Source organism: Cynocephalus volans, chromosome 2, assembly GCF_027409185.1.
Source record: "Cynocephalus volans isolate mCynVol1 chromosome 2, mCynVol1.pri, whole genome shotgun sequence".
NCBI lineage: Eukaryota > Metazoa > Chordata > Mammalia > Dermoptera > Cynocephalidae > Cynocephalus > Cynocephalus volans.
Genome location: NC_084461.1, coordinates 118,270,346 through 118,293,563, shown reverse-complemented (window position 1 = coordinate 118,293,563; position 23,218 = coordinate 118,270,346). Strand labels below are relative to the sequence as shown.

The window sequence follows — 23,218 nt, the reverse complement described above, 5'->3', positions numbered from 1 at the left end:
AATGCAGGGACGATGGAATGTGAAAACGTTTCGCAAACTCGAAAGAGATTCAGAACCAGTCTGAGGTCCGACCCCAGGGAATCCAAGCTTTCTTTAAGGCGAGGATGGTAGCCGCTTCTACCACCACCCAGACGCTGTCTGTATTGGTGCGTCTATCTCACTCGGGCGTCCCCTCTAGAAAGTGCGCCAGGGCTCATCGCCACCGTCATCGAGCCGGACGAGACACCTAGGACGGGGACAGGTGTACGCCCGCAGAGTCAGGTGCACTGCGCGGCACTTCCCCGGCAGGTACTCCCACTTCCGCCTACGAACGACCTAATTACAAGGTGCAGGCCGCGCCCAGAGGCGGGGCTGGTGACTTGAACAAGGCTGCTAGTCGGCGTCCGTTTCTGCTCCAAAAGATGCGGGATTCCCACGCAATTTCAGCGCCGTTGCACTGTGGAGGAGCCAAGCGGTCGGAATTCTTGTTCCCGTGATGGGGCTGCCAGTCCCCAGGTGAAGGGCAGGGGCGTACCACCCAGGCTGCCTTCCCAAGGGAACCAACTTCAGAAGTCCAGCAGACCCGTCCTACCTAGACTGCGCCTGCTCCGCGTCCGCGCAGGCGCCTCGCAGGTCTAGTTCTCGGGGGTTAGCCCCAATCGTCGCTGCGAACACTGCGCTTGCTCGGACTCCGTTCTGCCCCTCTGCCCCGCCGCCCCTCCCTTCTGGGAGACCACGCCCTAAAAGCTAAGGCCCCTTAGTTATCAGCAGGCTACACTGCGCCTGCGCTTCGGCCTCTGGTTTGCGCCCCGACGCCGGTCGTGCGGCTGAACGGGGTGTGCTCTGCACTTGCGCAACTCATGTCTCAGCCCTTTTCCCCCTCCGCTCCCCGCCGCCTCCTGACGCGAGCGTGACGTCACCACGCCGGGCGGCCGCCATTACAGAGTCGAGCTCCGGAGCTAGAGCCAGCGGGATAGGCTCAGCGGCCGGCGCCGAGCGCTGCGGAGAGAGCCGGTTAGCGCTAGCGCCGGGCAGCCGCCAGTGACCACAGAAGTACCCCGGGAACCGGCGGCTTCGTGTGCGTGAGGCCCGTGTGCGGGCGGCGGCGCGGGAGCAGCGCAGAGCGGCAGCCGGTTCGGGCGGGTGGCATCATGGACGAGAAGGTGTTCACCAAGGAACTGGATCAGTGGATCGAGCAGCTGAACGAGTGCAAGCAGCTGTCCGAGTCCCAGGTCAAGAGCCTCTGCGAGAAGGTGAGCTGCACTCTACTGCGGGAGCCTCCGCGGGGCCGAGCCCGCCGAGAAGGAGGCGGCCGTCGGGAGGGTGCAACATGGCGGAGGCCGCCGGCCCGGGCCCCCCGAACCTCCAGTCCAGCGCCCGGCCGGTCCGGCGGCAGCTCCCGAACGACCCGACGCCCCCTGCCTCCCGTACAGGGATTGGTTGTCGCCGCTACCGCCGCCTAAAATGGCGCCGTTCACCAGACTCCGGCGCTTCAGAGCCTCCCGGCCTCGGCGCCAGGCGGGGTGGCAGGGGGAGCCGAGGTCCTGTGGGTGGGAGTCGGGGACGGTGGTGAGATCGGGTAAGAGGGCTTTGGTTCTGCGGCCGGGGAATGGGGTCTGGGTCTCTACGGTCAGATGGGTAGGAGGCTTTTCACTTCTGAGGCCTAATAGGTCTAAGGCTGCCCAGAGAATTTCCCAAAGGCAAGCTTGTCGGCCAGATCTCAGAACCGATCTAAAGGTCATACAGCTTTAAAACCATCCTGCGTGGATTGTGTTGAACTCATCAAGAGGTCTTCTCCAGAGACCTTTTTAAAAGGTGTTCTTTGAGAATTTTCGAATAAATTTCTAGCGTAATATCTATGAAGGTCATGGTGGCAGTTATAAGGAAGTTTAACATATTTTTCGTAGTTGGAAGAAAAGGAGAATTTGGTGAGTCATAGTACATAAGGAACTTTTGGATTGAAAATTGAGTGTCAGTTTAATCTGATTTGTATGTTGACTCAAAGTGGGTAGTGTGAAACCCTTCTCTAAGCTTAACACACTTGGCATTTTGCCATTTATATTTAAAATGAGTAGCAAACTGGAAGAGCGGCAAATTTTGTATCCTCGCTCTTTGCTGGAGGTTACTTGTTTTTGTGGCTGCAACTAGTAGTGGTGATATTAACTGTCGATTGAGCTTTTACTGTATTCCAGACATTGTGTTTAGTGTTTGATTAATCTCACAGGTGTTGAAAATGAAATGTCGAAGTCTACTTAATTTTTTTATTTTATTTTATTTTTTTTAATTTTATTTTGTCGATATACATTGTAGCTGATTATTGCTCCCCATCACCAAAACCTCCCTCCCTTCTCCCTCCCCCCCTCCCCCCCAACAATGTCCTTTCTGTTTGCTTGTTGTATCAACTTCAAATAATTGTGGTTGTTATATCTTCTTCCCCCCCCCCCCCGGTTTGTGTGTGTGTGTGTGTGTGTGTGTGTGTGTATGTGTGTGTGTGAATTTATATATTAATTTTTAGCTCCCTCCAATAAGTGAGAACATGTGGTATTTCTCTTTCTGTGCCTGACTTGTTTCACTTAATATAATTCTCTCAAGGTCCATCCATGTTGTTGCAAATGGCAGTAGAAGTCTACTTAATGAACTAATCTTTGCATTTTATATTACTTAATTCCGTTTAGTTTTTCCCTAGGGATTGGGGAAACAAGTAGTTTGCTATTAGCTGTGTTATACGAGAGTACCAACGAAAGTTCGTGGAAAAATAGACTTAAAAGATAATATGAATCTTTCCATGAACTTTTTGAGTATTGTAATTGTTTTCTAAAGTACACAAAATGCCAGTCTCCACTATGAACATTCTAACTTCCCTTTTCAAAATTAATTTTGCAAATATCATTTGAGTATAGAATTGTGGAATATCATATTAGCATTTTGTATTAGTGAAAAGAATTATTGGAAAGCTATTTACTGACTCGTTTGTGGTTTGATGTGAAAATTAGGTTCATGAGTTTGATGTATACGTTCCCAAGACAGGCTTTTTCAGAAACTGCTGTGAACAGTTGGAATTTAAGTAAGTCAAATTTAGATTGATTTATTCCAAACCTGAACAGAACTCAACTACTAGTTGGAGCTGAATTGTCATGATATCAGTGTATTGATTCTTCTGTTTCTTGACTCTTAATTCTCTCATATCAAGTGAGGTTGGTATTTATTTTTAAGGTTTAGAAATGGGCCTTTAAAATTATTTAGTGTATATTGCCAGGTCTTTATTTCTAAGTGCTATAAATGATGATTTTATTGACTTTCAGGGTTCAGTTGTTTATAAAAGACTTTGAATCAATAGTTGTCTACATGACTAGCCTTTTGATGTAATTGGAAGACCACTGTATTGCCAGTTAGACCTGGACACTAGTCCTCTTTCTATGCCTTAAGTAAGTAATTGTGACTGATTTTGGCACTACCACTTTGCTTGGTTCTCATTTTCCTGTCTATAAAATAGAGCTAAAATATGTTTGAACGTTTCTTATCTTCCAAGGTTATACAGGTACATTAAAATTAGTATTTTGTGTTTACATATTGAACACCCATGGAAATGAGTAGGAGATGGACCATGGAAGTAAATAAAGGGTTTGTGTTGGAAACTATAGAAGACTGTTGGATGCTAAGGTGGGTGGCCGAAGCTTAATGGATCCAGTATTCATTGTTTTCCACATCTTTGTAAAACTAAGGTGTAGTGAGGTTAATCAGCTTATTCTTAGATTTCCATTGCTCACTCAGTGTATCCAGATTATATAGTTCTGAGAGCCAGAAAGATGGAAATGATATTTGAAGCTAGGTATTATATAAAAGTTTCCATGGAATGGATCCTTTTTGGATATCATCACACAGCTTTCATACTGTTTTTAACTTGTATTTCAACTTTTGAAATTATATTAACCTTCCCAACTGAATTAATTTGAAGACAGTTTGTTAGGTATGTGGGATGCATGACTTGATATCTTTCGTACAACTCTTCCTAGTAAAACAAAAATTTTCTTTTCATTAATATTTGTGTGGCCAGTGGCACTTGGTGTGCCTAGTGTGTTCTTTAGTGTGATTGCTTTCCAAATAGTAATTTTGAAAATATTGAGGGTAAAATTTTTTTCATTAGTATAATAGTAATACTTAAAAAAAAAAAGAAAGAAAGAAAGAAAAAAGGGAGGCTGGCTGGTTAGCATGGTGCTTATAATGCCAAGGTTCAGGGTTTGATCCCTGTACTGGCCATCAGAAAAAAGAAAAAGAAAAGATACTTGGTAGAGATAACTATTTGGTAGTACAGGTTGAGCATCCTTAATCTGAAAATCCAAAATCCGAAATGCACGCAAATCTGAAACTTTTAGTGCTGACATGATGCTCAAAGGAGCATTTCAGATTTTTGGATTAGGTATGTGCAATCAGCTTCTGCAAATATTCCCAAATCTGAAATCTGAAACACTTATGTCCACAAGTATTTTGGATAAGGGATACTCAGCCTGTAGTTGGTAATTTCTTTAATTAAGAAAGAATGATAATATAAAAGCCTTCCTTCTACCCACCTGAAGATGCCTTATTTGAATGAAATTTTTAAAGTTAAATAGAAAAGATAGAAGTATACCATAAAAGGACATTGTAATTAAAAAATCCTTAGGCCATTGTTGTGGTATCCCACCAACAATTAATAGTGGTAGGTGTTCAAAATTGAGAGAATCCAAGTGTGTATTTATAAACATGGGTGAACATGGTTTTTATGTTATTGACTTGCTAAAAAATGGTTTTAGGATGTGATTAAGGTTTATGTCAAAATCAGGGTTGTGTGTGCCTTGTCATTTTGGTGATCATAATTTGTTGATTATTTAAAAATTTGGTGAGTGAATGCAGTTTTGTCTTAGGCACACATCTATAGTCAGTTGCAGTAGTACATCTGTATAAACTGGTCTGGTATGTTTCCATCTACAGATTGAAAGAAGTAAATAGTATCAACTTGCTTTTGCATTAATTACGGTAAAGTCTTTTATTATATGACTTCAGCAGTGGTTTAACTTGGGTATGGTTTTTGGCTTTGTACTTTCAGGTCTTACCAAACGTGGAAAACGTTTGATAGCCAGAGTATTTTTTTTCAAGGGAGTTCTTTACTTAGGTATGCTGTTTTCCATTGCTGTACAAGCACTATAAATAAAATGCAGCCATTAAGCCTTCACTTAGTTTTAACGTTTGTTACGTGAACCGCTCTTGCTTCTTAGAGAATATTAAAAAAAAGAAAGGCAGATCTCTTCCTTCTAATTAGATGAGCTGAAAAATATTTGATCAAGATTAAATTCTTTCATGAAGTGAGTAATATATTTGTGTGAATATATGTTTGTTTAATTTAAAAGGCTGTCTGGCTTATTTGCATAGAAGTAATTTGAATATTGAGAGCAAACAGATGGGGGAAACATGTTATACAATACTATTTTCATCATACTTTCATATACATAATTCTCTCAAGATGTTTATTACAGCCGCCCCCCTCCCCAAAGTTTATGAGACAGTTATTATTCTCACTTATAGATGTAAACCAAAGGCTCAGAAAGGTAAAGTGGCTTGACAACAGGGACTAAAATTGAGATTGCCTAGGCCTATGGATTCTAAGCCGAATGTTCTAGTGTTACCTTGCAGATCCCCTTCTCTTTTCTGAAATAGTGTTAATAATAAAAGATGCAGGGGAGTTGGGGCCAAACTGAACTGTGGAATCAACAATTCTGTAAAATGAAGCATTATTCTTATTCTCATTGCTTGAAAGCTTCCTATTCATGTCATATACTATTGTCTCACTTTGTCCTGGAAATAATTCAGTTTTGGATGTGGCTAACTGCATTTGCCCCTCAAATAAGATTGGTGAGATGAAAACCTCAGATCATTTTCTGTGTATTCTCAGATAGTACAAATCATGATCCAGAGACTAAACACTAATATATTCCAGTAAAGTATAATTGACTTATATTGTTCATTGCAGCTTATAAAATGCCTTTCTTTTTATCCTCATAATTTCCACAGACTGTCTGTTTCATGATCTTAGTCATGAGGTAGTAATGCAGTTGGTTTTGGATTGACTTAATGAAGAAACACAGAAAAGGTGAACAGTGCTACTATTCAGATACATAGGTCCCCCAACCCTCTCTGTTTTCTCCATCCAGGGTCAAGAGTTCTGTTCTTGGGCTGGCCAGTTAGCTCAGTTGGTTAGAGCACAGTGTTTTTATAACACCAAGGTCAAGAGTTTGGATCCCCATACTGGCCAGCCACCAAAAAATACATAAAAAGTTCTGTGTCTTCAAAAATTGGCAGTAGGGCTAAGGTGAAACTTGTGCTATAGAAAGAATGATGGACCCTGGAGGAGTATATGGAGTAACATTTGTGTCACCAATCTGGTGTTTTACCCATAAATACTGTTACCATAAGTATTTATGACAGCAAATATTTTCCCTATCTCATTGTAAGTCAAGTTTGTTCGAGTTACCTGTGAGGTATCCGTTGTTTAGTTTGGAGGAGATAAGCTGGTGTTGGAGTCTTTTTGGAGGGTGTGAGGAGAGACAGGCAAAGTTAAGTGTGACAAGGAAATACTTCATTTACTCTTTGTTTTCTACATGGACCCATTTCTCTTATTTCCGCTTTTTTTCTTTTACTCATTTTTCATTACTATGCTTGTCTGAAAAAGCCCTCAGCTGGCACTCTTCATACAAAGGCAAGATCTGAATGGGACTAGAATAGGAAGGGAGAAGATTTTTGTTTGTTTTAAATAGCTTTTCTTCCAGTAGTAGAATAAGCTGAAGAAGGGAGAGGTCCCTTGGGCCGGCACCTGGCTCACTCAGGAGAGTGTGGTGCTGAGAACACCAAGGCCATGGGTTTGGATCCCATATAGGGATGGCCGGTTAGCTCATTGGGTGAGCGTGGTGCTGACAACACCAAGTCGGGTTAAGATCCCCTTACCGGTCATCTTTAAAAAAAAAAAAAAAAGAAGGAAGAGGTCTCTAGCTGCCAATAAATGGCTGCAAGATGGGGTCTGAAAGAACAGCAGAGAACAATCTAGGATTAACGGCATAATTTCTTCACAGTGCAAACTTATTGCCTAATTATGTATTGATATCGTGGATTATGGTTTGGAATGGGTGAACAAGGCAGTGACGGATGTATGTATATCTCAGTCTGGGTGTTTTCTAAACTATACATGACCAGCTGGCCAGTTGCTCTTGCATTCCCTGTCCCCACCTTTGCCTTAGTCATTTAGGTACTACTACAGATGGGAATTTTTACCCTTCTTGTGTTGGGGCTGAAAGAAGATTGCAGACCTTTGTTCTATACTGCCCCTGGGAGACAGTAGATAGAATTCCTATTCCTGGCTAAAGACATGCAAAGTGTATGTAGTTCACAAAGATTATGGAGTGTCGGTGAGGCTATTTACTGTGTGATGGTACACATTTGGTTTTGGAATTCTTTCAACCATTATTTATTAAGGCCCCATTATATCCACTATTTTAACTATTTTGCTTTGTCTAAATAGCATTATTTTAGTGCATAGGGATTTATTAGTTTGCTTTTTGCTCTAATTAATAGTAGGGTTTCAGATTAGTCAGGAGATTGACATTGTAATTAACTCTAGATATGGGATATATTTTAGAATGTTTATGCTAGTGGTGATCAAGTAACTTTTATTTCTCTGCCACCCATCATCTGTAAACAAGCAGTTAATGCCAACTGTCTATTTCTGTTGGGTGGCTTTGAGTTAATAAAAGAGGTTTAAGTGTGGATAAAATTTTATGATGGAAAGAACCTTAAAGACCATACCATCTAGGTTAAATCACTTTTTACAAATGAGGGAGGAAACTGAGACCCAAGTGATTGAATCTTATTCATGGTGGATTGTTGTGGTGAGAATTTTTAAACAACTATGTATACAGCAACATGTCTCAGTTGTTTGGTAGATTGATTATTGTTTTTCCTATGCAAGAATTATTGGGAATGCTTAATTCATGCACATATGTAGATTGGTTGGTAAAGATTGAGGTCAGTCTGTTGAACTTGAGACCTGTGGTTTTAAAGAAAATGGTTGTTCCTTTTGGTCAGAGGCAGAAAGGTATTATACAACACAAACAGATGGAAAAACAACAAATTCTGCATTTTCTTTTAATACAATTTTAGAATTAATCCTCATTCCCAACATTTTTCATTCAGTTAGACCCTAGGCCTTAAAGCCAATTAGACAATACTAGTTCCTGGAATATTACATGGAGAATTACAAAATATAATCATACAGATTTTAACCAAAGAATACTGAATAGTTTCATAAAATACTAGACGCATCTGTTCAGTGTAATTAATAAAAGGTAAGTAGTATGAAGAAAAGTTTGATAGTTGAAGGTAATAACTCAAGGCTCATTTGTTTCCAGGGGTGGTGATATGTCCCACCTATGTAACAGCCCCTGACCCCCAAATCTAACCTTATGTACTAATTTATCACAAACTTTAATATTTTTTTGTGTAGTTATGAAAATGACATCTCAAAGAAACCTAACTTTTATCTTACATAAAAAGAGTATGAAGCCAAATGAAATTCTCTTATGATATTGAAAAATTGTTTTTTTGGTGGCTGGCCAGTGCGGGAATTGGAATCCTTGACCTTGTTTTTACAACACCACTCTAGCCAACTGAGCTAGCCAGCCAGCCCTAAAAAAAAAAGTTATTCTTACCTACAAATTTTATTTCACTTTTTAAAAAAGTTTTCAAATTACTTCAGTTATACTTAAACTAATAAGTAGACTTCAAAAGTTAGTTATATTTTTTCACCTTTGCTTCTCCGTGTCTTTTTGGCTATATTGGTAGAGGTATTCAGCTGTGTGGTAAGGATACGAAATTTTAAATTACTTGAACTACAGATCTGGTGAAAATTAGAATTAATAATCTGCAGATTTTTAATAGTAAAATGGCTTTCAAAAATGGAGATTCCTTTGTCAAGTAATACTATTAGTAATACTAATATTTTAAAGAGGTAATATGTGTCTGGTTTTGAGTTTCCATCCCACAGAGAAGACACAGTAAGACCAGCATTAGCTTCTTCCTTAAAAGGATTGCTATTTAGTTATTTCTTATAATGATTTTTTCTTAGCAAGGGTAAAATTTATGATATTAAAAAATATATTTCTTTAGGTAAGCACAGATTATTGATCATCTGATGAACTTGAACATATTTTCCTCAATATAGACCTTGGGTTCTTCTGTGTTTTATTTGTGCAGTAATTGCTTTTGTAGGAATACTTTCTTCTTTTGTGGGAAATCCCTTTTAATACCTTTAAGAAAATGCTTCTAGTTACATACATCATGATCCCTTTCAAGTAGCTAACACCAAAAATGAATATTAACCTCGATGATTGAGCCAGTGTTTGAAACAAATTATTTCTTGGTATACCTTAATGCCAGAATTGGTACTGCGATGTGATTAAATGTTTTTGAGACTAAGAAAAATATTGCTGGAGATCCTGGTTAAGTTAGTTTAAAAATTGCACTTGGACATTTTCCCTAGAATGTAGTGGCAAGAGTGCTCTGCTATTTTCTGCTTTCAGATGGCCTTGTTGTTGAATGGCATGGTCTGATTTGGTTGGGGTACCCAAGTCCTGAAGGCTTGAAGGATGAGTTATTACCTCAATCTCATCTTTTCTGTGAGAAAGCACTTGTTCAGGACATGTTATTCTGTACTCATTGGTGAAGGGATGGATAAGACAGTCCAGTTAGGAGTTACTATATATTAAATATCAATTTTTAAAGAATCAGAAAAAATACTTCTAAAACTCTAGATCCCAATTCAGTGACTCTTTGGTGATACAGTATTCCAAAATACTTCAAGGTCATTATTAAGCATTTTAAAAAGTTACTTAATGTCACATTTTTAAATTGTATTCAGTTTTAAGGCACTGATATAAAAAGAAGCTTGAGTAGTTGTCATGTAATTTTAGGATTAAAGTATACATTTAAAATAGAAGAACTATTAGAAAATGTCAAGGTGATAGCTTTTTTCTTTTTCACAATTGTAGGAGAAAAATTACAAAACAAAAATGGACATAGGAAATTTTTGACTATTTAAAAATAAGAGAAATAAAATATCAAAAAGTTCATTAAAACAGATTAGACCATAATTTATACAAATACATAAGAACATTTAACTCTGATTAGAGGCTCAGAGAACATGCGCAAACAATTTGTATTGAAGGAGCAATAACTGTGAAAGTAAGTAAACATGGAATAAAAAGTTTGAATTGAACTCAGAAGTGAAAAATGCCAGTTAGTGAGATAACATTTTGTATCTGAAATAACTGAGAATGGGTACATTCTTTCATTTATTATTGCGTTACAAGTTGGCATAATCCAGTTTTGTAGTACATAGGAAGCTTTCAAAAATATTCATACTATATTGCTCTGTAATCCCATAATTAAAAACAATAATACATGTATAGATCTGTTCATGAGGACGTTATACACTAGTTTTAAACTGTCACTATAATGTTATGGGGACTTCAGTTAGTCAATATGAAACTTGAGGATGCAAAATGAGACGTTGACCGATAATAAATAATGTATCCATGTGGATAAAAACTGAAAGGTAATACAAAAAAATGAGAGTACTTTTGTTGGTAGGAATAAGGAAGCCATATCTTAGAGTTTCACCACTGAACTAAACAAAATCTCTTAATATTTTATATTTTTTCAGTCTTCTTTTATACAAAGAATTTTGACATGGTTGTAATCATTTTGTGCTTTTAAAGCTTTCCTTGGTTAAATATAGAAATGCAAAAATGTATTGTGTAGATTTTTTCTACAATATAAGTTAGACAGTGTAGTTATTGTATGCTCTTAAGGAAATTATAAATATGTGGTTGGTGGGTCTGTTCATAGTTTTTTTTCTTTTAATTTTCTGCTTTGAATAATCTTGGCATAGATGATTTATGAAGTCTAGTTTAAGCCTGCTTTATTTGTAATTTCATTTTACTATGGTGATTAGGATGACCTATGTTCAAGAATGTCAAACAGATCTACTGGTCATTTACCTTATAGCTGATTACAGTCATGTATCACTTAATTAAGGGGATACGTTCTGAAGAAATGCATCATTAAGCAATTTTGTCATTGTGCAAACATCATAGAGCGTACTTGAGTGTACTCACACAGACCTAGATGATATAGCCTTCTATAGATCCAGGCTGCATGGTATATAGCCTATTGCTCCTAGGCTACAAACCTGTATAACATATTGTATGGAATACTGAAGGCAGTTGTAACACAGTGGTAAGATTTTGTTTATCTAAACATAGAAAAGTTACGTTAAAAATATGGTATTATAATCTTACGGGATCACCGTTGTATATTCAGTCTGTTGTTGACTGAAATGTTATGCAGCGTATGACTGTATTTCATAGTAGGTTGAAAATAAAGTTCTGAGATTTCTGACTCAACCCAGAATGCTGAGAATACATTGATAATAAGGTAATATCCCCACAGATTGTTTTCCTATTGGTGAATCTCCAAATTGGATTCTAGGGCGGTATAAAATTTTTACTTGCCATGGTTATTCGTCGTAACTTTTGATAATAGAATGGACCTTGTTCTAGGAAGTTCATATTGAATTTTTTTTTTTTTTTTCTGCTTGAATTTATTCCAGTCTGTACTGGAATTTCAGGTTTGTAAAAAATCAGAATCAATCACAGTAACTTTAAAACTTTATCTCAGTTTTTTTTTCAAATGGAAATTATATTAGCTGAGAAATTTCAAGACCTGGAAAAAATGTTTTGGGGGAAGCAAAAAAAAAGTTTGGTGTGTGTGTTGGTTTTGTTTATACTTCGGTGCATAGTTAGGTGACATGAGGCTTTAACTTATAGGAGTCAAAATGCCAGAGAACGAAAAGGTGCTTATTAAATTTTTTTAAAATCTCTGTTAATTAAATTACTTTGGAAGTCTGGACCTGCCACTTATTTTGAGTATTGAACAAAAGAGTTGAGATTGTACAGTAGTACTCCCTTATCTGAGGGGAATATGTTACAAGACCCCCAGTGGATTTCTGAAACTGTGGATGGTACTGAACCACATATATACACAATACATACACTGTTTTTTTTTTCCCCCTATATATATGTATATATGTAACTATGATTTTTTTTTTTTTTTTTTTTTGTGACCGGTAAGGGGATCGCAACCCTTGGCTCGGTGTCGTCCGTACCACACTCAGCCAGTGAGCACACCGGCCATCCCAATATAGGATCCGAACCCGCGGCCTCAGCGCTTTCAGCGCTGCACTCTCCCGAGGGAGCCATGGGGCCAGCCCTATGATAAAATTTAATTTATAAGTTAGACATAGTAAGAGATTATGCAATAAGAGATTAAGAATAATGATAAAATAGAAAAATTATTACTACACTTAAAAGTTATGTGAATGTGGTCTCTGAAAATATCGTACTGTGAGTACTCACCTATTTTGGGGTCAAGTTCATTGTGGATGGCTGGAACTGTGTATAGGGGAGTGGGGACTATTGTATAGCCACCTTTGACACTGATGATTGATGAGACAAAAACCCAAAAAAGCATATTTAAAATTGATTCTTAGTAAGCTTGCAGTTTTGTTAAAATACTCACCAACTGTCTTGATGATTGCATCTTGTATATACCACTACTTTCTCCAGGATTTAGTTATAATTTTTCTCCTGGTCTGTGAACTTTGGTAGGAAGAGAAGAAAGAGCTTTGGGTGGTTTTCCCAGATTCAAAATTAAAATTTTTTGACTTGTCATTGTGTCCTTTCCATTTTGAAGGACAATTTGGTAGTGTCAACATTTAAAAATGCAAATTACCAGATACTAGTAAGTCCACTTCATAGTGTCTTCTCTTAGGAAATGTGCCTGCATATGTATACAGGGGAGCAAATGTGCCTGCATACGTATACAGGGGAGCAAATGTACTAGGATATATATTGCTGTATTTTTACACACACACACACACACACACACACTCACTCACTCTTACACTCACACTCACTCTCACACGCACACGCACACACTCACTCACACACTCACACACTCACACACTCACCCTCAATTGTAACCTGTCAGGGAATACGCTGCATCCGCTAGGGGAAATTAACCAGGTCTGTATGTATGCATTATGAATTCTTCAAGATATATTGTTAGAGAAGCAGGCTGCTGAACAATATTGCTTGTTTAAAAATGCAGAGGAAAAACTATTATGTTTCCATACGCATAAAATATATATGTAAAATTTGTGAAAACAGTTTTGAAGAGATATACATCAAAATGCTATCGGTTACTTCACCCAAGGGGAGTGGGATTGTGAAGAGTAGTCAAAGGCAACTTTTTATCTGTGCCAAAAATTTTTAAAAGAATGCATCACTGTGTATAACTTGTATAGTTTTAAAAACAGATAAGTGCTTATTGTGATTTTCCTAAATTGAAATAAAAGAAACAAATAGCATATAGGCTTACTTTTCCTTTCACGATTTGAACAGAAATTTTGACTAGATTTATCATTCATGTAGAAAACAGCCTTTCAGGTAAGCATGTATCCAGAGATGTACTTTGAAGTTTAACTTCTTGTGTAATTAAATGTGAAAATTACATCATAGCAAGATTTACACGGTATGTGACCATATGTTTTCTTACGTCAGTCATCATCCTTTTAAAACTTCTGAATAAAACAGGAAAAAGAGGGAAAAAAACACTTCTGAATAACTTTTGCAAATTTCTTTGAAGGTAGGACCTGTCATTTCATTCACAGCTATTTTCATTAGTGTGTAGTAGGTGCCGAAAACACTAGACACAGTGCTAAGGCCAGACAGACTTAGTAGTGGAATATGCCTAGTGAACTTCTGGTTTTTAGTAATAATAAATCAGGGGAGGTTGGAATTACCCTAGAGAGAAAAGTTTCAAAATAAAGTAGAACTTAACAGTTTCTTAATATCTCTTTTTGAGACACAGTGGAAATTTTTTCTAAATTCAGTAAAATATTAGATCAAATCAGTAGTTATTTTTGGGATGTCATTGGTTGGTGAGTGTTCTGAAATAGGCTCCCCAAAATGTTTGTAGACGTGAAAATAGTGTTTCTTAAACTTGGTTGCACCTAGGAACCAAGAAATAGTGGGGGAGGTTAAAAATTATTGGTACTTGGGAGGGGAACCTTGGCATTGGGATTTTTAATGGGTAGTTAAGGTTGTTTACCACTACTTTTAAACTCAGTCCTTGTCATCTTTGGTTATCACTCAAAATGTAATGAGTAACTGGCTTATTAGCAATAATTCTTTATGATAATTTGTTGCGATGTGTTATTTAAAGTGTTCTCCCCCAATTACCTTCTCTCTCCCTTTACTTCATAGCATTTAACCAGTCTGTACTTTTTTTTCTTGTTTATTTGTTTGTGGTCTTTCTCCCCTCCACTGCAATGTGAATGACCTGTCTGGTTCACCACTATCTCTCTAGTGGCTAGCACAGGGCCTGCATATAGTAGTCACTCAGATGGTTGAGCAAATGAGTATCTCCCATTGTATTTTATAGTTTCTAGCATATTGTAAACGATCAATAAATGTTTATAGAATGAATGAATGATAAGATTTCTACTGAGTGAAATGTTACTACACCCTTAAAAGTAATGTTTGAGTTTGTGATTATACAGGGGAATCCATTTGCTGCCAAATAATTTTCTAAAAGCAGCATAAAAAGCATGTGTATTGTCCAATTGTAAAACAAAAAGTTTATCTTTTGGTATAAATAGTATAAAGAAATACACCAAAATACAGAGAAAATTTTAATGTCTTCCAAAAAAAGAAAAAAATTTAAAAAGCCAATCAGGACTAGGAAACCTCTATGGCCTGGAATCTTGGAGTTGACAGCATTTTAATTAGAACTCTAAAGCTAAGGAAGTAGGTGCCTGACCATCTTGCTCCATTTTCATTGACCTTGTATGGCTGCTAATAACGATCTCTTTAGCATTTAGTTAGATGGCAATTTGAAAGGCTTAAAAACTCCTGATTGATGATAGGAACTGGGCTGTGCATCTTGTCTTAATACATATTTTTCTAGGTATCAGGAGTGGGAGAGCCAATGATAGAATCTAGCCGTATCTTTTCTTATTTTAATGGGATCATAAATACCTGCATTTTCTTCTTATGCTGAGTCTACTCCTTAAGCTGTTGAGTGTAAGTAAACATATCTTTGTTAATGTTGTTTTAATGCCAAATGAATTGCTTTATTTTTTCTGCATCTTTAGGCTAAAGAAATCCTGACAAAAGAATCCAACGTGCAAGAGGTTCGATGTCCAGTCACTGTCTGTGGAGATGTGCACGGGCAATTTCATGATCTCATGGAACTGTTTAGAATTGGTGGCAAATCACCAGATACAAATTACTTGTTTATGGGCGATTATGTTGACAGAGGATATTATTCAGTTGAAACAGTTACACTGCTTGTAGCTCTTAAGGTAATTTCAGTTTTGTGTTTGGGCATTTTGAACTGGGTAAGACAGCCCTCTTGAATGTTCTTTTTTCCCCAGTGATTTGTGATTTTTTCTACCAAATTAGGAATACAAATAAGTAGGTTTTGGACTTATAAATCATAGGAGCTGTTTGCATTCTGAGTAAAAGGATGGTATAGATAAAAACAAAGGGAAGAGACTGCCTCAGTAAGATTTTTGACAAATATTAGAAAGCTGGTCAGGTAGAAATTTTAGTTCAGTAAACTGGGGTATGGAGAGGTAATATAATTACATTTCTAGGTACTTTTGAAGTATAAAGGTGTATAAAAATGTCAAATATTGGAATGTTTATATTTTCTGACATAGTAATCTTAGAATTTTACTAAGGAAAAAATTCAAGAGGAAAATGTTATTTATGTGAAAACGTAAATTACAGCATTGTCTATAATGTCAGAAAAAGAAAAAAAATTGAGCTAAATATTCAACAGTGAGTAAATATCTAAATTACAGTTTATCTCAGTGGACTAGTTTGCAGCCATTAAACATGACATAATCTAGAACAGTAGAAATTATAATTGAAGAAAGCAAGTTGCAAAATTATATGTAAACCAGTTTATAGCTTTGTGAAATGTACAGATGAAGATTTAGAGGTGAAGTACAAAATAACTTGTAGGGTGGTAGGCTTCTGCCTTTTGCTTGAAAGAAATTGTTTGACTTTACCTATTGGGGAGAAGTTTTTTTGTTTTTTTTTTCTTTTGCTTTTCCTAGGCCGATCATTTTTATTAAAGAATATTCAGAACAATAAACTGACTGCAACAGACTTTTCTAATAGTAGAGAAGTAGTGAGATGTGGTTTCAGCAAGAGCTGAATTTTAGGCAATTAATAATCTGAGTTGTATAAAGTACTGTGATGCATTTTTGGATGTCATTGTGTTCTGCATCTGTAAAATGAAATTGGATTAGATGGTGGAAGGTTTCTGCTGAGACTAGGTACTATGAAGGCAGCTTGCAAGCTAACTTGTGCTTAAAGCCCAGGATGAATTCCAGTGCTCAGCAGAGGAATAAATGCCCTGCCTGTAAGAATTCATGCAGGGGGTGTAGCAGACTGAATTTTGTCCCCCAAATTCATATGTTGAAGCTCTAATCCCTAGTACCTCAGAGTTTGACTGTATTTGGATCTAGGGCCTTTATTTAAAGTCATATGGGTGGGCCCTAATTCAATGAGTGGTGTCCTAAGAAGAGGAGATTAGGACACAAATAGAGAAGAAGATAAGACACATGGAGAAGATGGCCATCTATAAATAAAGGAGAGAAGCCATCAGAAGAAACCAACTCTCCTGACACTTTGATCTTGGACTTGTGACTCCAGGACTGAGGAAATAAATTTCTGTTGTTTAAAGCTGCCCACTCTGTGGTACTTCGTTATGGCAGCCATAGCAAACAAATACTGGGGGAAAGGATGGTCCTTTCTGCAAATGGTGCTGGAACAAATGGATCAAAATGGATCATAGCCCTAAGTATAAGAGCTAAAACTGTAAAACTTATAGAAAATAACATAGGAGAAAATCTTTGTGATCTTGGGTTAGGAAAAGATTTCTTCAATATGATAACAAAAGCATGATCCATTAAAAAATTGAAAAATTGGACTTCATCAAAATTGATTTTTTGTTCTTCAAAAGCCATCACTAAGAAAAAAGTATTTGTATTCAATTTTTAAAATAAAAAACCTTTGCAACACTGCAACAAGACATAATTTTAAAATGGGCAAAATATTTGAATAGATATTTCACACAAGAAGATGAATCAATGGTCAATAAGCACATGAAAAGATGGTCAACATCATTAGTCATCAGCGAAATGCAAATTAAAGTCCAGTGAGATACCACTTCACACCCATTTGAATCACTGAAATCAATAAGGTAATGATGCCAAGTGTTGGTGAGTAAGCGGAGAGATTAGAATCGTAAAGATAAGAATCCTCATGCATTGCTGGTGGGGACGTAAGATGGCCCAGCCACTTTGAAAACAGTTTGACAGTTTCTCAAAAAAGTGAAACACGTATAGTATGTAGAAGTCTGCCCAAGAGAAATGAAAGCAGGTTCACATAGAAACGTCCACGCAGATGATCATAGCAACAATATTAAGAGCCAAATAAACTGGAAACAGTCACCAGTTCATCCTACAGGTGATTAGAGAAATAAAATGTGGTTTAACAATACAATGAAATACAGTGCCGTTATAAAAAGGAACAAACCACTGATCCTTGCTACAACATGGATGAGTCTGAAAAATATTCTAAGTGATATTTAACACAAAAAGACACAAAAGACTACATTTTGTATTATTCTGTTTATATGAAATTTTTAGAAAAGGCAATCTCAAGAGAGAGTAGATCAGTGGTTGCTGGGAGTGGAAGTGGAGAGTGACTGCATACGGGCATGAGGGATCTTTTTGGGGTAATGGAAAATTTCTAAGAACCAAATTGATTTATGGAGTTCTGTATATCACGATTATTCTTGGTATAAAGTTGGTAGAGGGAGTTTGATTTTAGTTGAAATGGGGTTGGCAGACACCCCATGGGCATTTAAAAGTAAAGCTGTGGTTTCAATTTTGTGTGATGTGGGAGTGTGTGATGTTTTTTCAAGAAAATTGGAACTCTGGATTTCCCTACAGAAAATTTCCTGAACTATTATTTGATTTTTGAAAGAGCTAGCTCTTTATGTTTTCTCTTTTGTTGTTTTAGGTTCGTTACCGTGAACGCATCACCATTCTTCGAGGGAATCATGAGAGCAGACAGATCACACAAGTTTATGGTTTCTATGATGAGTGTTTAAGAAAATATGGAAATGCAAATGTTTGGAAATATTTTACAGATCTTTTTGACTATCTTCCTCTCACTGCCTTGGTGGATGGGCAGGTATGTGGGTCTTAGAAATCATACTGCTGATTATTTTCGAGAATCTGCTTTCTTGCTTTTTTTTTTTTTGGCAGTTTGTTGGATACGGGGATCTGAAACCTTGACCTTGGTGAAGACTCTGCTTAATGTTTAAGATGCCAGTGATTTTTTTCACCTCACATCCCTTTTGGGATGTTTTTTGGTAGATGCTGATAGCATTCATTCAGACTTTTTTAAAATAGTGCCTTCTTTGTATCAGGCACTGAACAGTCTCACTGTATGGTGGGATTGTAGTGATGGAAGATGTAGCCCATCCATACTTTCAGGCTTGTTTCTGGACAAGTCTGGGAGATGTGTAATGAGCTATTTACGAGTCTGGGTAGAGGTGTACACAGAAGAACTAGCAAGGAAATTCTGTGAGTATGAAGATACTAGTCTCTGGCAGGAGTTAGGGGTAAGATCAGGGAAACATTTTCTTGAAGGAGCTGATTGAGGCGGAGTACCGATGGTTTATGAGGAAGAGAGTGAGTGTAAATAGTTTAGAGTGGGCTGGAGCAAAGATGGCCCCTGTATAGTCAAGCCCCATTCAGGCAGAGCACAGAAACAGCAATGGGACCAAGTGCTGGGGGCTACTGCCTGCAGCTTAGTTCAGAATAAAGTTTCTTTTAGGTGAGGTTAACAATTTTAAACCACTCTTTTCAGATCTTCTGTCTACATGGTGGTCTCTCACCATCCATAGATACACTGGATCACATCAGAGCACTTGATCGCCTACAAGAAGTTCCCCATGAGGTATGCCTTTTATTTGATAATAAAAATTTTTTCTTTTTAGAACACTTTTTATGGAAAGGAGAAATTTAATTGTACCTTAGTTCCTTAGATGTATTTTCTCATTTAATTTTTAAAACAACCCCATGAGGTATGAGCTCTTTTGTCAACCTCATTGTTCAGAAGAAGTTGACATTAAGAAACCTGCTGAGATCACAACAGCTGTGGAACTGGGCTTATTAGGACTGCCTTAACCACTAGCCTATACTACTTAAAAGTGAAATTTGCCTACCATAGGCAGATTAGTTAGTTAGGGCATGTTTCTATTGAGACCCATTGATGTATGCTTCATAAAGACTATCTTATTTGATGTAGATAGTTGACTTTAACTGTAAAATATATTAACCATTTTCAGCAAACATCATTCAAAAAGTGTGACTTAAAGTGCTGCTTCTGTTGAACTACTCAAATCATCTGTTACCCATTTTTGTAAAAGGCAGTTTGTAACTTGGACCTGCCTTTTAGGGTCCAATGTGTGACTTGCTGTGGTCGGATCCAGATGACCGTGGTGGTTGGGGTATATCTCCTCGAGGAGCTGGCTACACCTTTGGGCAAGATATTTCTGAGACATTTAATCACGCCAATGGCCTCACGTTGGTGTCTAGAGCTCACCAGCTTGTGATGGAGGTATGTGCTGTGCTTTGAAACTTGATTTGCTTTTCAGTAAACTTCAGGAAAGAAGATATTAGGGAGTTTTAAATTAATGATATTAGTGAGAAATCCCATCTAATGAGTTTGCTATTGTAGCCTGAGTCCTTTCAGTATATGCACACTAGAATTAAAATCTCAAGCTCTTGATCACAATGAAATACATAATTATCGTGTTTTCCAAGAATTCTTAATTGGAAAGTGCCTGGGATTTAAGGGTAGGCAAGTAGGATGCAGAGAGTTGGGGGGGAGGTGTAACATTTTATGACCCCAATTTTGTTTATTTCATATATTTAATGTGTATGTATGTAGGAGAGACTGGGAAGAAATATACCAAAATGTTTTAAGTGGTCTTTCAGATGGTAGGATTACTGGTGATTTGAAAAAAGAAACTAAAGGCTAAGGTTCTTAGCATAGGGTATTGATAAGCATACTTTTAAAATTAGGGTTCTGTTTAGATTAATACTAATTCAGCTATGTGATTGTTATCACTAAAATCTGACTTTGCTGAAGATAGGGACAGAAATTTATGAACAATACTAGACAACAAAAAGTGACAAAGGTAGCTCATGCATTCAAATGGCTTTTGAGGGGGAGAGGCTGGAATTCCTAGGAGGTGTATCTCATTTGTACCTGGGGAGTGACCAGTTTAGGAGCCTTCACCTGTGACTGAGGAGAAAATTATTAAGGTTCTGGTCTCCAGGAGTATGTATCCACTGCCTCTTCAAGGAATGGCCATATAAATAGTCTTAAAATTATGTTTAAGGCCATTGCAGTAAGAAGCTGATGAGATACTGGCACTTACAGAAGACCAGATATATTTACAGTTTATTCTGTGGTGATTGGTTCTATTTATTAAGGGTTTTTTTTTTTTTTTTTTTTTAATAATAACAACTAGTTTTGTAATTCCGAGAAAAAGAAATATATATGTATTTTATAGGTTGTACAAAGTACAGAAAATCATTAAATAACTAGGAAAAAAGCGTTCACATTTCTTATCCCTGGGGGGAGCCATGGGGATGGGGGCTGTTAGAGAGCTTTGTTCACTCTTAAGTGGAGTCATATTTAGTTGTGTAAATAAGGGAGTAATGTAGATTTATATCTCCTTGCTTTTCCTTGAAGGGATATAACTGGTGCCATGACCGGAATGTAGTAACGATTTTCAGTGCTCCAAACTATTGTTATCGTTGTGGTAACCAAGCTGCAATCATGGAACTTGATGATACTCTAAAATACTCTTTGTAAGTATTTACACCTGAGCATTCAATTGCCATTACTGAGTGTATAATTTGTAAGGGAGATTTGAGTTCAGAAGCTCATGCTGAATCAAATTCTAACTTGATTTTTAAGTTCTCTTTGAAATGGACCTATGTTATATTGAAACACATCAACAGAAACTACTAATATATATAAGTCCTAATATGTTTTTTTGGCGGCTGGCTGGTATATGAGGATCCGAACCCTTAACCTTGGTATTGTCAGCACCACCCTCTAGCTGAGTGAGCTAGTCAATCAGCCCAGTTTTTCACTTTTTTTTTTTTTTAAAAGAAAGATTACCGGTACGGGGATCTTAACCCTTGACTTGGTGTTGTCAGTACCAAACTCTCCCAAGTGAGCTAACCGGCCATCCCTATATAGGAATCCGAACCCGTGGCCTTGGTGTTGTCAGCACCACACTCTCCCAAATGAGCCATGGGCTGGCCCTCAGTTTTTCACTTTTAAATCCATGTTTTTATAATAGAGTTATTAAAATATATCCTGAGGATGAAATTACAGATACAGTACATTAGGCTCTTTAAAATTTACTTATTTAGTAGAACCGTCTTTTCAAATGACCTTAGAAGGAACCCTGGTATATGAAAACGTAGCCTGTCTGGCTGAAGTTGCCTTGGCTCTTTTTTTTTTTTTTAAAGATGACCGGTAAGGGGATCTTAACCCTTGACTTGGTGTTGTCAGCACCACGCTCACCCAATGAGCTAACCAGCCATCCCTATATGGGATCCGAACCTGTGGCCTTGGTGTTATCAGCACTACACTCTCCCGAGTGAGCCACGGGCTGGCCCTGCCTTGGCTCTTGAGGGGAGTGCAATTAGAAGATCCTTATTAAATGCATGATTCAGCTATGATTAGGGTTCTGTTACATTAAAGCAAGCTGAAATTGGATAGAAAAAAATTATAAAGTTTGAAAGACTAATGTTAATGATTTGATTGTTAATACAGGCATGTCTTGGAACATAAACAACAAATGTCTTGTTTTTCAGCTTGCAGTTTGACCCAGCACCTCGTAGAGGCGAACCACACGTTACTCGTCGTACCCCAGACTACTTCCTGTAATGAAATTTTAAACTTGTACAGTATTGCCATGAACCATATATTGACCTAATGGAAATGGGAAGAGCAACAGTAACTCCAAAGTGTCAGAAAATAGTTAACATTCAAAAAACTTGTTTTCACGTGGACCAAAAGATGTGCCATATAAAAATACAAAGCCTCTTGTCATCAACAGCCGTGACCACTTTAGAATGAACCAGTTCATTGCATGCTGAAGCGACATTGTTGGTCAAGAAACCAGTTTCTGGCATAGCGCTATTTGTAGTTACTTTTGCTTTCTCTGAGAGACTGCAGATAATAAGATGTAAACATTAACACCTCGTGAATACAATTTAACTTCCATTTAGATATAGCTTTACTCAGCATGACTAGATAAGGATAGCAGCAAACAATCATTGGAGCTTAATGAACATTTTTAAAATAAGTACCAAGGCCTCCCCTCTACTTGTGAGTTTTGAAATTGTTTTGTTTATTTTCAGGGATACCGTTTAATTTAATTGTATGAGTTGTCTGCACTCAGTTTATTCCCTTCTCAAATATAAGCCCCATGTTGTTTGTTATTGTCAGACCTGGTGAATTGTTTTGAACAGAACTGTTTCCCTCCCCTTCTGTAAGACGATGTTACTGCACAAGAGCACTGCAGTGTTTTTCATAATAAACTTGTGAACTAAGAACTGAGAAAGTCAAATTTTAATTGTATCAATGGGCAAGACTGGTGCTGTTTATTAAAAAAAGACAAATGAATTGATAAATTTTAGAATTTGTAGAAATCTAGGAAAAGAAAAATAAAAATCAAGGCCACTACATTATCTCTCTGGTAACTCTTTGACATTCTTCAGATTAACTTCAGGATTTATTTGTATTCTATATTGTATGATTTGTCAGATTGCTGGTATGCTTTTTGTGGGTTCTTCTTCCTGCATATTGTCTGTAAGAAAGGAAATGTGCTGTTTCGGTAAGAACTAATTTGTAAAACCATATAATTTGAGATTTAAATTTTTGGGGTTTTGTTTTAATAAAACAGCATGTTTTCA

General features: G+C 37.4%; 1 protein-coding gene across 1 annotated transcript; it reads left to right on the top strand.

Moving 5' to 3' along the window:
• The first annotated feature begins 891 nt into the window (after positions 1-891).
• Positions 892-22,858, top strand: PPP2CA (protein phosphatase 2 catalytic subunit alpha). Its single transcript, XM_063085561.1, has 7 exons — positions 892-1,232; positions 15,278-15,487; positions 18,225-18,398; positions 19,080-19,169; positions 19,671-19,832; positions 20,976-21,094; positions 22,115-22,858. The coding sequence occupies exons 1-7, from the start codon at positions 1,131-1,133 to the stop codon at positions 22,185-22,187; spliced, it is 930 nt and encodes a 309-aa protein (XP_062941631.1). The 5' UTR covers positions 892-1,130; the 3' UTR covers positions 22,188-22,858.
• The last annotated feature ends 360 nt before the right edge of the window (positions 22,859-23,218 follow it).

Excerpts from the sequence above, each read along its gene's own strand:
- PPP2CA (XM_063085561.1), top strand. The coding sequence starts at position 1,131 with ATGGACGAGAAGGTGTTCACCAAGGAACTGGATCAGTGGATCGAGCAG. Across the intron at positions 18,399-19,079 it reads CTGCCTTGGTGGATGGGCAG|ATCTTCTGTCTACATGGTGG; the intron begins GTATGTGGGTCT and ends CACTCTTTTCAG. Across the intron at positions 19,170-19,670 it reads TACAAGAAGTTCCCCATGAG|GGTCCAATGTGTGACTTGCT; the intron begins GTATGCCTTTTA and ends CCTGCCTTTTAG.